Consider the following 11437-nt stretch of genomic DNA (forward strand, 5'->3'; position numbering starts at 1 on the left):
GGCAGTTTCCCTCAGACATGAGGTGTGTCGTCTCTCCCAATGGACTGACGTTCGACGGTTCGTGTTTCCTCGTGTGCGGCTGAGAACCTTACAAAGGTACCTCGTCCCTCTCCCACTTGAACCCTCGCCTTACCCTTGTCTCTAGGTATCCAGTCGCAACCACGACCTCTCCCCTTTTCCTTTCCGTTCAGCTGATCGAGCGAATACGAGAAGGGGTTTCTTTCCGCGTCAGTGCGTGGTTTCTTCCCCCAAAGAAATAGTCGATGGGGGAAAAGCATAAACGATGGTTCTGTATTGTCAAAAGGCCAGAAGCAAGCCACTTACATACTCGGGCGGCGGGTCTTGGATAGGATAGGGCTGCTTTGCTGCCGCGCTGCCTCGAAAACAGGTCTCCCTCGCTCGCTTGTGAGGTAAGGCGAGGCGAGACAAGGCAAGGCAGACTCGTATTCTGTGACTTTGTCTTTCCCATGTTGAAGGGTTGACTTTGATGCTAATACTATTCCATGTTGTCCATCCCCATTGTATCCATATTCCCGTGGCCACTGTCCACTTTCCATGGTACGAGACGCTCGAGGGTATCTGCAGACAAGTCTCACCGAGTTAGCCAGCACTTGTCCAATGACTAGCAGCAAGTTTGGTAGCTGACTGGCTAGCTACCTGGCCACCAACCCTTTCGATTTCGACGTCTGGGTGCAATCAACCGACCAACCGGTCCTCGATTTCCCCTTTACATTTCCATACCAACCCGCCTGTTCACATTCGTAACAGCACCAACGAAGAATGCTAAGCTCACTGCTTGAGCTGCTAAGCTTTTTGAGTTTCTCATGGCCATTGAGTCGAATGGGATGTCGGGACTTTTGAAGTCTACAGCTGCCAAAGGTCCGCTCTCGCGGTGTGGTATCGTTTTGGGACAGGCTCTGCTGGATGGTGAGTGGGATGAGCCGCAAGGAGCGGCTTTAGGAGAAGGGACTGTTGATGTGAGGCTGCTTGAGGTGGAGGAGGGAAAAAAGAGATATATAAATCTGCTTCTGGGGCCCACGGGGCAGTCTCTTCGGTAGTGCTTTGTTAAACCACGATGGCTACTAAAATCTACAGAATGATATGTCTTTCCCTTTTCTTCCTCTGTCTGGCCGTGGCAGACGCGGCCTGGATTGAAGCCCGCTCGAATCCCACCTTGCTCACGCCTCTGCAAGCTCACGGCCAGCTCATGAAGCGCGATCTCTCGACCCCTTCGAACTCTTGCCTGCCTGCTTTGGAAGCCACTTCGTGCGACGGCCTGACTGGCTGTGCCGGTACGTTTGACCCATCATCTTTTCGTCCTGTTGCGTGGTGCTGGGCTGACCACGATCCCCCCTCTTCCAGCATACTGCTGCCCGGCGGACCAAGAGTGCTGCAATGCGCTAGGCTGTCGACCCAAAGACAGTGTTAAGTGTGTGACGGGATACGCCACTGACGGCTGGCAATGCTGCGGCACCAGCTGGCAGTATCCCGCGAGCCAGGGAGCCATCTGCTGCGGCGGGTCGCAGGGCTACTGGTGTCCGGCCGGCTACCAGTGCGTTAAGCACCTCATTGTGCAGTATAGCTGCTGCACCGATGACTCGTGCAATGTCTACTGGAACGGCACCGACGCCGTGACAGTGTCTAGTTCGTCCTCGTCGACAACAACATCGCCGTCCGAACCCTCCCTCCCACCGGCCACCACCATCTCCACGCTTCCAGAAACCGTGCCACCGGGATCGACGACGCCGCCGTCAACGACAAGCAAGAAAAGTACATCGTCGAGTAAGACTAGCAGCGTTGCTCCAACCTCGACGCCAACCACGTGCAACCCTTCCGGCCCTCAACCGACCTTCGTCCTGCAACAGACGGCCAGCACAGCCAAGGAGAACGGGACCTACGCGCTCCTCTCCAAGGTTGGCGGCGGCCGCGACAAGATCTCCTTTGGCGGGACGGCGGCCAACGCGACAACCTTCACGTTTAACCAGGCGTGTGGCCTCGTGGGGTCTGCCAGCAAGGAAGTCGCCAACCTCCATCCGCCCGTCAACGCCACAGGCGCCGCCATGACCTTGTTCTTCGACGTGCCCACCAACATCACCGCGATGGGCTACACGACGGCCACGTTCGACGTGGCAGACAGCGCATTGGTGTGCAAGGTTCAGAACGTGGCCGAAACCTGGTTCTCCTGCAATGGGATACTCGCGGTCGGGGCAAAGGCCGGCAGCGGCTGCGTCAAGATTGGGTTGACGCCGCAGTTTGTAAAGGGCTGAATTGGGACCATTTGTTGTTTTGTATGTAGGATTCGTAATTCGTTTTTCCCTTAGTAACCATGCTTTCTACTTGTGAAGAGAGAATGACATATCACATCCTCTGGCTCCTAGCTGCATAGAGCGCACTGCTGAATAAAGCGTCCATCCCAACCATCCAATTCCATCACTAGACAGCCTATGCTATCCAAATCCTTGTAGAAGAGATTACCCATGCTTTCCAATGTAGCAGTGCTACTATAGTGGCAGTGTCCAATAAAGTATCCTTTCGAGTTCAGCATTCCAGCATTCCAATAGCAGATATTGATCGATGTTTGAGTATTGCCTCTGCCTTGTATTTCTCTCAGAAACTCAATCGCTGCGTCAACATCCAGTCTTTCCTCTCACGCTCCACCATATATAGACGCCATAGAGAAGTCTCAGCCATGGCACCGCCAACGAAAGGAACGCAATGGCGAAGAAATTGGCCAAAGGACCATCTCGATCACTGGAAAATTTGACGTCTTGACTGGTTCGGTATCCTCGGAGTGTCAGGAATCTGGCATTGCTCAGATACGCCTGGGACATTAGTAGCATTACCGTGACCACCGACATTGCCAGAAATCCTACCAAAATGTCCAGAAGGTGGTGCTTCTCTTGTACTTGCCTAGCAACCAGAACTCCTACTCGGTGCGCCAGAAGTTCTTGGAGGCAGTACAATAGAATGCCTTTGACAAATTCCCAGTGATGATGGGGAGAGACTGTTCTTGGTTTGTGCTTGACGTTCTGGTGCCTCGAAGGTTCCTCGCTTGGGGAGGGAACTCGAGGTTCGGGCTGCTCGACGGTGGTGCCAATTGATTCCGCAGTCTTCGCCTTTTTCATCGAACTATCCGCAGATGTTGAGGATATTAAGTCATACTCCATAGAGATGTCGTCGGGAGTGGGACGTTCGCTTTCTTCTGTCTGCTTCGGCGCTCCATCCGGCGCAAGAGGGATGTTTTCAACCAAGTGAGTCATTCTGAACTGACACACAAGACCGAGGAGGAATATCACGAGGGGGTAGATGGCAATGATCCAAAGGGTTGGGTTCTTGGTATCGTCAAGCCAGTCCAGGATTGACATGACTATTCGAGGTGTTCGTGTTATGCCTTGAGCAGATTTGTTGGAATGACTTTAGATGTTGGATCGAGAGAAGAGAGAACCATACACGAACAGCCTGGAAGATGAATACACTGTGGATGGTTGCTGTAAAGAATTGAGAAGTTGAGTTGAGTGACGAGGCAGGAGGGTGGCATTCCTGCCTGATGTGCCACATTCTGCCAAGCCTCATCACCACCAGGTTGAGCCTCGACAAATCCAGCGCTAACTCGACGTCGCAGGCTGCACCTCACAAAGAGCCATCATCCGCTTATGCATAAACGCCGAGGCGTATTTCTTCATTGTACTGGCCGGCAGTGCCCTCTTCGCGGCTATGTTGTCCTAACTCAATTGATTGGCGCAATGGCTGCGGTCGTCGGGTCTACAGCAGGCTATCACTCCTCCATCGGTATAGCATCTGTACGAGACTCGTTCCTCGAAGGCCACTAGCTGGTCAAAGAGTCTACTCAAGATCGAAGACTCTCGCATTGAGCCATATGCCACACCCAGGTTGACAGTGCCCTGTTTGAAGTCTGCATGGGGAATGGAGATAGACCGGGGTTGACAGCCTTTTCACCTCCACGACTATGCCTCATCAGCCTTGGGCTATCTAGCCAGCCTTCGTCGCACTGATAATACCTCAACAATGGTCCCGCTGACCTGACAATGGGTTCCTCGATGCCATGAACCATATCACACGGGGCGTGTTGTATGGATCCAGGCTTTTGTAAGTACTTAGGGTCTACGCAAGGCCTGAGCAGTTGACTGCCTCGAAGCTGCGACCTTACAAGGTTGGCCGCTAGGGCTAATGTGTCGCAACAGATATCTATCCTGGCAACTCATCGAATATAGCTCCAGAACCGCCGTACATTTCTGCAACCATCATACTTGAGACAACCTTCTGTCCGAGCGACCAGCCGTCCAAGTGTGACCGCGGCGCTTTTACAAAAGCTGCTGATAAAATGTCGAGATATATAATGCAGGCATCGAGTCAAGGCAACGAGACTATCAAAGCACGACAAAGCTGGAAGAACAGCACCAGACACTCACAAAGTCCTCCAGTGTCTCAAATTCCTGACGTCCTAACCTGCAGATTGCGCGAGCCATGAAAAACTGCGTCGAACTTCTAGCTCTTTTCATCTGTCTGATTTCCGACGTCGAAGCCTTCAAGGTTTCCTTTTACAAGAACACCAATTGCGCTGGCGAGTTCCTCGGGACATGGGTCGGAGGAGAAGGCCAGGGTTGCCGGCAGGAATACGCGTAGGCATCACTACAGGATCAAAGTTGCGCGTTGAAACCTAACATATTTTAGCGGTCTAGCTGAGGGAGTCGTTGTCGAATCTACTGGATCAGTCGATGATTCTACGACCGTGCAATTCTATAACTCGGAAAACTGTATACCAGGAACTGAAGTCAGCCAGGCCAATGTAGGATGTCTCACCGTTGACCAAGCCGTCATCGGGGCATACAAGTCATTCCAGGTCATCCCAAGCAATCCATCAGCCTCGAACTCAGCGTCCAAGCGTCGTTCTCCTATCGATCGTCGGTATCCTTTCTCGCTGGCCTCTACCGCCCCGAGGGTCCCTCCAACCCCAACGATTTACCACGGAATGGATCTTTCATTTGATGGCGTCAGTTACAAATTGCATCAGATATATGCGAATGCCTACGTAGGCATACTCCCTGATGAGTGGGATGATACGGTCCATATCATGAACGACAATGAGCTGGTCCTTCAAGACTTTATCAGAAATATCACAGAACGAGAAATTGACCAACGAGACTTGGTTTCGTCTTTGTGCGATATATTTACCGCATGCATCTCGGCTGCGGAACAAGACGCAGTGAAAATAAGGGACGCGCTTACCCCGTATGCCAACGTGGTAAAGACAGCAGCGCAAGCCGGTGGGCAGAAAGTCTTCGACTTCTTAAAAGCCCCATTCTTCCATCAAGTCGCGGTTGGTGAGTGAAATACAGTAACCGTGATAAAGAGACGTGCTTCTGACGTTTCGAATTGCAGATACCGTGGCTGGACTGGCTCCGGCTGTCGTCGGAGGCGTTGTTCAAGCTGTGGTAGGAGCCCAGGTGGCCGGCAACACAAACAATGCTGCATCTTGTTCTCAAGAGAAAGATCAAATTGACGCCCTCATATCGATAGTGCAGTCTCAAATATCGGCTCTGGACGCGGCTTCAGCAAAGATAACAGCTCAGCAGAATGATGCTGGTGACGAGGTTTTCACCGTGACTGTGACGGTTGTGGCCTGCGGTACAAGCCTCGTTGGCGCCAATTGCGGCGTCCCTGCAAGTTTCTGCCCATCTTAGGAAGGGACTTTTGGAGCGTGGAGTCTGACTACCACCGTGTCATTGTGATGTATCAGCAGGTGTTGAGGTATTTGGGTCATGGCGTTTGTTGCTGAATCCTTGTCATCAAGCAACAGGACGAAGTGCCGGAAAGGACTGAGCCATGCATGTACCACTATTTTCCCTTTTGTCTTGAACTTTGTCTTCAGATTTAGCTTCCGCATTTCCTGGTCGTTGCACTGTTGGTACTTGTGTTCCGATGCTGTCGTTTACGAGCAAATGGAAAGAGGATGGACATCTGTACAAGATTAACATGGCCTCGTATCCCGGAAGTTTGACCATTATAAACGGCACGGCAAAGGGGGGAATGCTATACAATAGATATACGAGGTACAAGTGCCTAGTATTGTAAGTATCCGCGCATTTTAATTCGCTGCGAACCAATCAACACCATCCGTCACCCACACCAATCCAGCGTAATAAGCATGAAAAGGGAGAGCCCTTCCCGGCCCACGCTAGCTTGGATGAACCTATCTGCTTTGCTTTGCTTTGCTTTACTTTACTTTACTTTGCACTCTTTCCCATGGACGCTTTCACTCGACACAAGCAGAGCACCCACACCCACCCCGGGGTTTCAGCAATTGCGTCTGTCTACCTGTCTGGGACCCAGAACACTCAATACAAGATTCCAAGGGTTGGTTGATCAACAACAACACAACACCCTCAGCAGAGTCTTCGCTAACAGGGCAGAGTAACTGACTAAGGGTTACAGAATAGTTCCACGCTTCCGCGGGGGACTCGACTTGAAGGCGATAACTCCAGATTGAAATCAATGTCCATTGAATGGCAGAAACTACAGTTTGATGACGGCAAAAAGTTTAAGGTGAAGTGTAATTCTCATTATTAGTCTTTTGTCATAGGCAAACCATCCAATAACCCAGCTCACGCGAAAAGATATCTATTCTATATTTTCCTTTCTCTTCGCCGAGGCGATTGGTACATTGTTCGGTGGAGGTTCTGCTCTCGAACCCGAGCCGGAACTGGTAGTTGGGTTGCGCACTGCACTCGTGTTGTCATCGAGTTGAGCAAAATCGGCTGCTGCGGTATTGCCCAACTCATCTTCGTCCTCGTCATCCAACTCGCGATACAGCTGCTCGTCCTTCTTCTTCAATTTTTCCCTCGCCTCTTCTCTCATTTTGACAATCTTCAAGTAGTTATAGCTGGCAATGCTGACAATGGTGATGATCAACCCGGTAATGTTAACCATCGACAGCTCGTCATGGAAAATAATTCCTGCGGCGCTGATGGTGACCACCTCTTTGAAGATGCCGCATATACTGAGAGTAACGACACTGGTGCGCTGGAGTAATGTGAACTCACTCGCGATCATGCAGAAGGCGATGCATCCCGGAACCACCAGAAGAAGTAGGGCTTTGACGATCCCATGTTCCCTAACCAGGAGAACGATACCCGTGATGACTGCGGATGGAGTTTCAGAGACGCATGCTATGAAGAACAGCGTGACAAACATGATAGGAGCGATGAAAAACATCGTGGCGAATGGATTGGAAGTTGCAGGATGGCGGAGGAGTAGGATCTGGGTCAGGGCCCACCGGAAGCCGGAAAAGAAGGACGCCGACATGGCTAACGCGAAGCCAAGAGCATGAAAGGCTGTTTCACCGGCGACCATCATGAGAACGCCAAAGGTCATGGCGAGAATAATGAGGATGAGTTTGAGGGACGGCTTTTCCAGGCGGAAGAGGAACGCGAACACAAGGACAAAGATTAAGACGGAGGATTTACACATGGTGTAGAATGTTAAGGTGATGAAGCGAAGAGAGGTGTTGCCTAGGCCGATGTCAAGAGACGTCGTCGTTCCCGTGGGCACCAGTCGGGTGATATAGAACAGAGGGGTGATCAGTGGTTTGGAGGGTTGTGTTTCGTCCCCGAACGCTGGCGAGTGGGGTCGAGATGGCCGTAGCGAAGGGAATATCAGAAGGACAGAAGAGGCTAGGATGAATTGCACAACCATGTGTAACGAGGTTGCGAAGAGCGGAAAGTGGAAATCGAGATGGTCGGACGAGAACATCATCTTATTGTACTGTTCGCTGGTCAGCCACTTCCAGGTACCGATACTTCGAGAGAGACTCACAATGGATATGGCCAGAGAGAAGAAATACCACAGGAGAATGAAGACGCCATTGATGACCAGGTTGCGGACGACATTCTTGTCTGCCTCGCGCGCCTCGTCTTTGGATATACCTGTGGTGCCCGCGATTCTGGCATCGAGCCCTTGCCGCCGCCTCTTTCTTTTGTTGTATTTGCCCCTTTCATGTTTGTTCAGACCGCTTTCTCCGTCATCATCAACATCGACATCCGAGTCCAATAGCCCTAGTTCGTGTTCTTCTGATTCTGACATGGAGGAACCTGCCTCATCTTCTGAGCCTTCGCTTTTCGTGTCGGAGATGGAGCCAGTACCTCGCCGTTTGTACTTACGACGAGGGTTGATGAATAGAGGGTCCCTGTCCGCAGGAGTCGTCGGCGGAACGGTGGAAGGTCTTGAATCGTGGTCACCGTAGGATGTGGTCTCCATGGACAGGATGCGAAAGATGAAACGGAGGTGAGCACGTGGAAAGGGGCGACTACTGCAAAGTCATTGGAAAGAGGACATGCGACGGAAACGGCGATGGTATGTATGACTGAGTGGTGGTCTGAGATCCAAAGTAAGAGGAGGAGAGTAGATAAGATGACAACGGCGCAAACGTGTAGCGGATATGGGCAGATCCGAGATGACGGTTTGCGATGAATGAGGGTTGCCCTTGATTGAGAAACAGGGGGTGACCAGGGGTGAGAGGGAGATCTTGGTGTCAGCGAGTCAAATTGCCCAACATGGTAATAATAGAGCCGTTTGAGCTAGCACGTGACGAGATCGACTTTTAGTGCCGGAACAATTTATCCGAGGCTCTGCACAACTGCCTCCAGACTCGCACCAGCTCCCACTACTCCACAAGCAGCTCCAAGTTGAATAGATTACTTCATCTTGCGTGTGAGTAACACTAGTGACCGGTCAGTGGTCGACAAGTATCGAGTTGATGAATCAGGCAAATAGCAGACGCCCAATTCTTGGTTCTGGGCATCAACTTCTCCCAAGTCTGCCTCCCCCTTCCTTAGTCATCCGTATTTGTCTCTTTTGGTATGTCCCCGTGATGCCATGCTGAAACCTTCGACTTGAAACTCTTCCCCAGATTCTTGTCTTTACTTCAGCGGCCTGGAACATCCCTCCTTGCTCTGCCATATTTCCCCCCAGATACTACGGCTCATCTGCATTCATCATGGGTGAATTGGCGCGACAAGCGAAACCCCTCCAGATCGAGGACTATGGCCTCATCGGTGATATGCGAACCTGTGCCTTGGTCGGAAAGAATGGAAGCATTGATTTCATGTGCTGGCCTCACTTCGACTCGCCGTCTATCTTTGCAAATGTTCTGGACACAACTGAAGGCGCGGGAGGGCATTGGAAGATCAGCCCACAGAGCAGCTCTGTGTGCAAACAAAACTATCGAGCATCTTCCAACCTTCTCCAAACGAAATGGATAGACGAAGACGGGGTGGTCAATCTGACCGACTTCTTCGCGGTTTCAAAGCATAACAAAGTGCTGCGAGAGAAATGGAGCGGATCGACCTTGGTGCGAAAGGTGGAGTGTGTTCGGGGGAAGATGTCCATCTACATCGAACTGTGTCCTCGCCCAGATTATGCACGAGATCAAGGCTTTATGAAAATCTCCGACGTCCAGAGCGAGGAGGGCACCTATCACCAGACTCTAACTTGGACTCCCAACAACAAGGACAAGGTTGGATCTGCCGACATTCCAGAATTTCACGCCAGCTTCTGCACCCACGACCGGCCGGTGAGCTCACAACCCAAGATGTTCCAGCACGTCAAGCCCGGCGAAACTGCTGCCAGTGACAGCAAATCTCCACTGTCACGAGCCCGATTCGACCTGCAAGAAGGGCAGCAGATCTTCATGATTATGTGCAATCGCCACGTCGCACCCCATCTCACAAAGGACCTCATAATGAACCTCGAAAACGATGCCTATAGATTCTGGACAAGCTGGGTGCGTGCGTGCCTTTACCGCGGCCGCTTTCAGCAAGAAGTCGAACGGAGCATGCTCATCCTGAAACTGCTGACCTATGACCCCACGGGTGCAATTGTCGCGGCACCGACCTTCTCGCTGCCCGAGGCCATCGGTGGACCACGGAATTGGGACTACCGCTATTCGTGGGTCCGTGATGCCAGCTTCACCGTCTACGTGTTCCTCAAAATGGGCTTTCCCGCCGAAGCCGAAGCCTATATCAACTTCATCTTCGCCCGCATCGCGGAATGGCGTAAGAAAGCCGAAGCGTCCAAAGGGGAGAGACACCATCTCCCTCTGATGTTTGGCATCGACGGCTCCACGAGCCTGCCAGAACTCACCCTCGATCATCTCGGTGGGTATCAAGACAGTGTGCCCGTCCGCATTGGCAATGCCGCCACCGACCACGTCCAGCTCGACATCTACGGCGAACTCATGGACTCGATCTACCTGTTCAACAAGCACGGCAAGCCGATTTCGTACGCCCAGTGGCTCGACATCCGCTACCTGACCGACTTTGTGTGCGAGATCTGGAACGAGCCAGACATGTCCATCTGGGAAGTCCGCGGCCGCAAACAGCACTTTACCTACTCGAAAATCCTACTGTGGGTCGCCGTGGACCGCGCCCTCCGCCTCTCCGAGAAGAGGAACTTCCCCTGTCCGAATCGCAACAAGTGGCTCGAGACCAGAGACACCATCTACGAGCAAGTGATGCAAAAGGGGTTCAACTACGACATGAACTGCTTCGTGCAGAGCTACGAGTCGAACAAGACCCTAGACTCGGCCGTGTTGATTGCGCCACTGGTCTTCTTCATGAGTCCGAATGACCCCCAGTTTGTCGGCACCTTGGATCGGATCTTGCGGACGCCGGAGAAGGGGGGACTGACGAGTGCCGGATTCGTGTTTCGGTACGACCATGAGCAGACTGATGACGGTGAGTACATCCCCTTATTCGCTCTTTCTTCTTGCACATATTGTCTGCTATTCTATCAGCCACACACTGGCCTTTCCAATACTGACCTTGGCTGTTCTGACAGGCGTGGGCGGCCGCGAAGGCACCTTCGTCATGTGCACTCTATGGCTGATCGAATCCCTCATCCGTGCCGCAAAATACGACTCCAAGTACCTCGAGCGTGCGCAGACCATGTTTGAGACGGTCACAAACTTTCGCAACCACGTCGGTAAGTGTTTTCCACCCTTTGACTCATGTTCTCGTTGTGGCTTTAGGTGAGTTACTCAGCTGCTAACAACGTCGTGTCTGTTTGTGCTCCTTCCAGGCATGTTGAGCGAAGAAATCGCCCTCTCGGGTGAACAGCTGGGCAACACGCCGCAGGCATTTAGTCATTTGGCCTATGTCTCTGCCGCGATCAATCTGGAGCGGGTCACCAGGGGGGACTTTGAGGGCGGGTTTGGGAAGTAGACAGTAGAAACAACCTGGGAGCGGGAGCGGGAGCGGTAGGGATTGGAATGAAACGAAAACTGGAAAACTTGGTCATGACGATCAATGTTGAGAATCTTTCTCATGTTCTTCTCAGAACGTCTAGCTCTCTTGGTTATCGATCGAGGTGTATCTCGATCTGGTCCCATCTTTTGAGAACCTGTGTGATGCACATTTCATTC

At 52.0% G+C, this 11437-nt stretch overlaps 5 protein-coding genes across 5 annotated transcripts; 3 read left to right on the forward strand and 2 right to left on the reverse strand.

Moving 5' to 3' along the window:
• Nucleotides 1-1075: 1075 nt before the first annotated feature.
• On the forward strand, nucleotides 1076-2267 carry Z517_07876 (uncharacterized protein; the record flags this gene model as incomplete). Its single annotated transcript, XM_013426397.1, has 2 exons — nucleotides 1076-1292; nucleotides 1363-2267. 2 exons carry the CDS (start codon nucleotides 1076-1078, stop codon nucleotides 2265-2267), a joined length of 1122 nt encoding a protein of 373 aa, XP_013281851.1.
• A 360-nt stretch (nucleotides 2268-2627) lies between these two features.
• Nucleotides 2628-3365, reverse strand: Z517_07877 (uncharacterized protein; the record flags this gene model as incomplete). The annotated part of the gene is made up of 1 exon (XM_013426398.1): nucleotides 2628-3365. One exon carries the CDS (start codon nucleotides 3363-3365, stop codon nucleotides 2628-2630), a length of 738 nt encoding a protein of 245 aa, XP_013281852.1.
• Nucleotides 3366-4485: 1120 nt separating this feature from the next.
• Nucleotides 4486-5702, forward strand: Z517_07878 (uncharacterized protein; the record flags this gene model as incomplete). Its single annotated transcript, XM_013426399.1, has 3 exons — nucleotides 4486-4640; nucleotides 4693-5342; nucleotides 5401-5702. 3 exons carry the CDS (start codon nucleotides 4486-4488, stop codon nucleotides 5700-5702), a joined length of 1107 nt encoding a protein of 368 aa, XP_013281853.1.
• Nucleotides 5703-6639: 937 nt separating this feature from the next.
• Nucleotides 6640-8274, reverse strand: Z517_07879 (uncharacterized protein; the record flags this gene model as incomplete). The annotated part of the gene is made up of 2 exons (XM_013426400.1): nucleotides 6640-7782; nucleotides 7834-8274. 2 exons carry the CDS (start codon nucleotides 8272-8274, stop codon nucleotides 6640-6642), a joined length of 1584 nt encoding a protein of 527 aa, XP_013281854.1.
• Nucleotides 8275-9013: 739 nt separating this feature from the next.
• Nucleotides 9014-11237, forward strand: Z517_07880 (uncharacterized protein; the record flags this gene model as incomplete). Its single annotated transcript, XM_013426401.1, has 3 exons — nucleotides 9014-10751; nucleotides 10855-10998; nucleotides 11095-11237. 3 exons carry the CDS (start codon nucleotides 9014-9016, stop codon nucleotides 11235-11237), a joined length of 2025 nt encoding a protein of 674 aa, XP_013281855.1.
• Between the last annotated feature and the right edge of the window lie 200 nt (nucleotides 11238-11437).

This window comes from Fonsecaea pedrosoi (genome assembly GCF_000835455.1).
Source record: "Fonsecaea pedrosoi CBS 271.37 unplaced genomic scaffold supercont1.5, whole genome shotgun sequence".
Classification (NCBI taxonomy): Eukaryota; Fungi; Ascomycota; class Eurotiomycetes; order Chaetothyriales; family Herpotrichiellaceae; genus Fonsecaea; species Fonsecaea pedrosoi.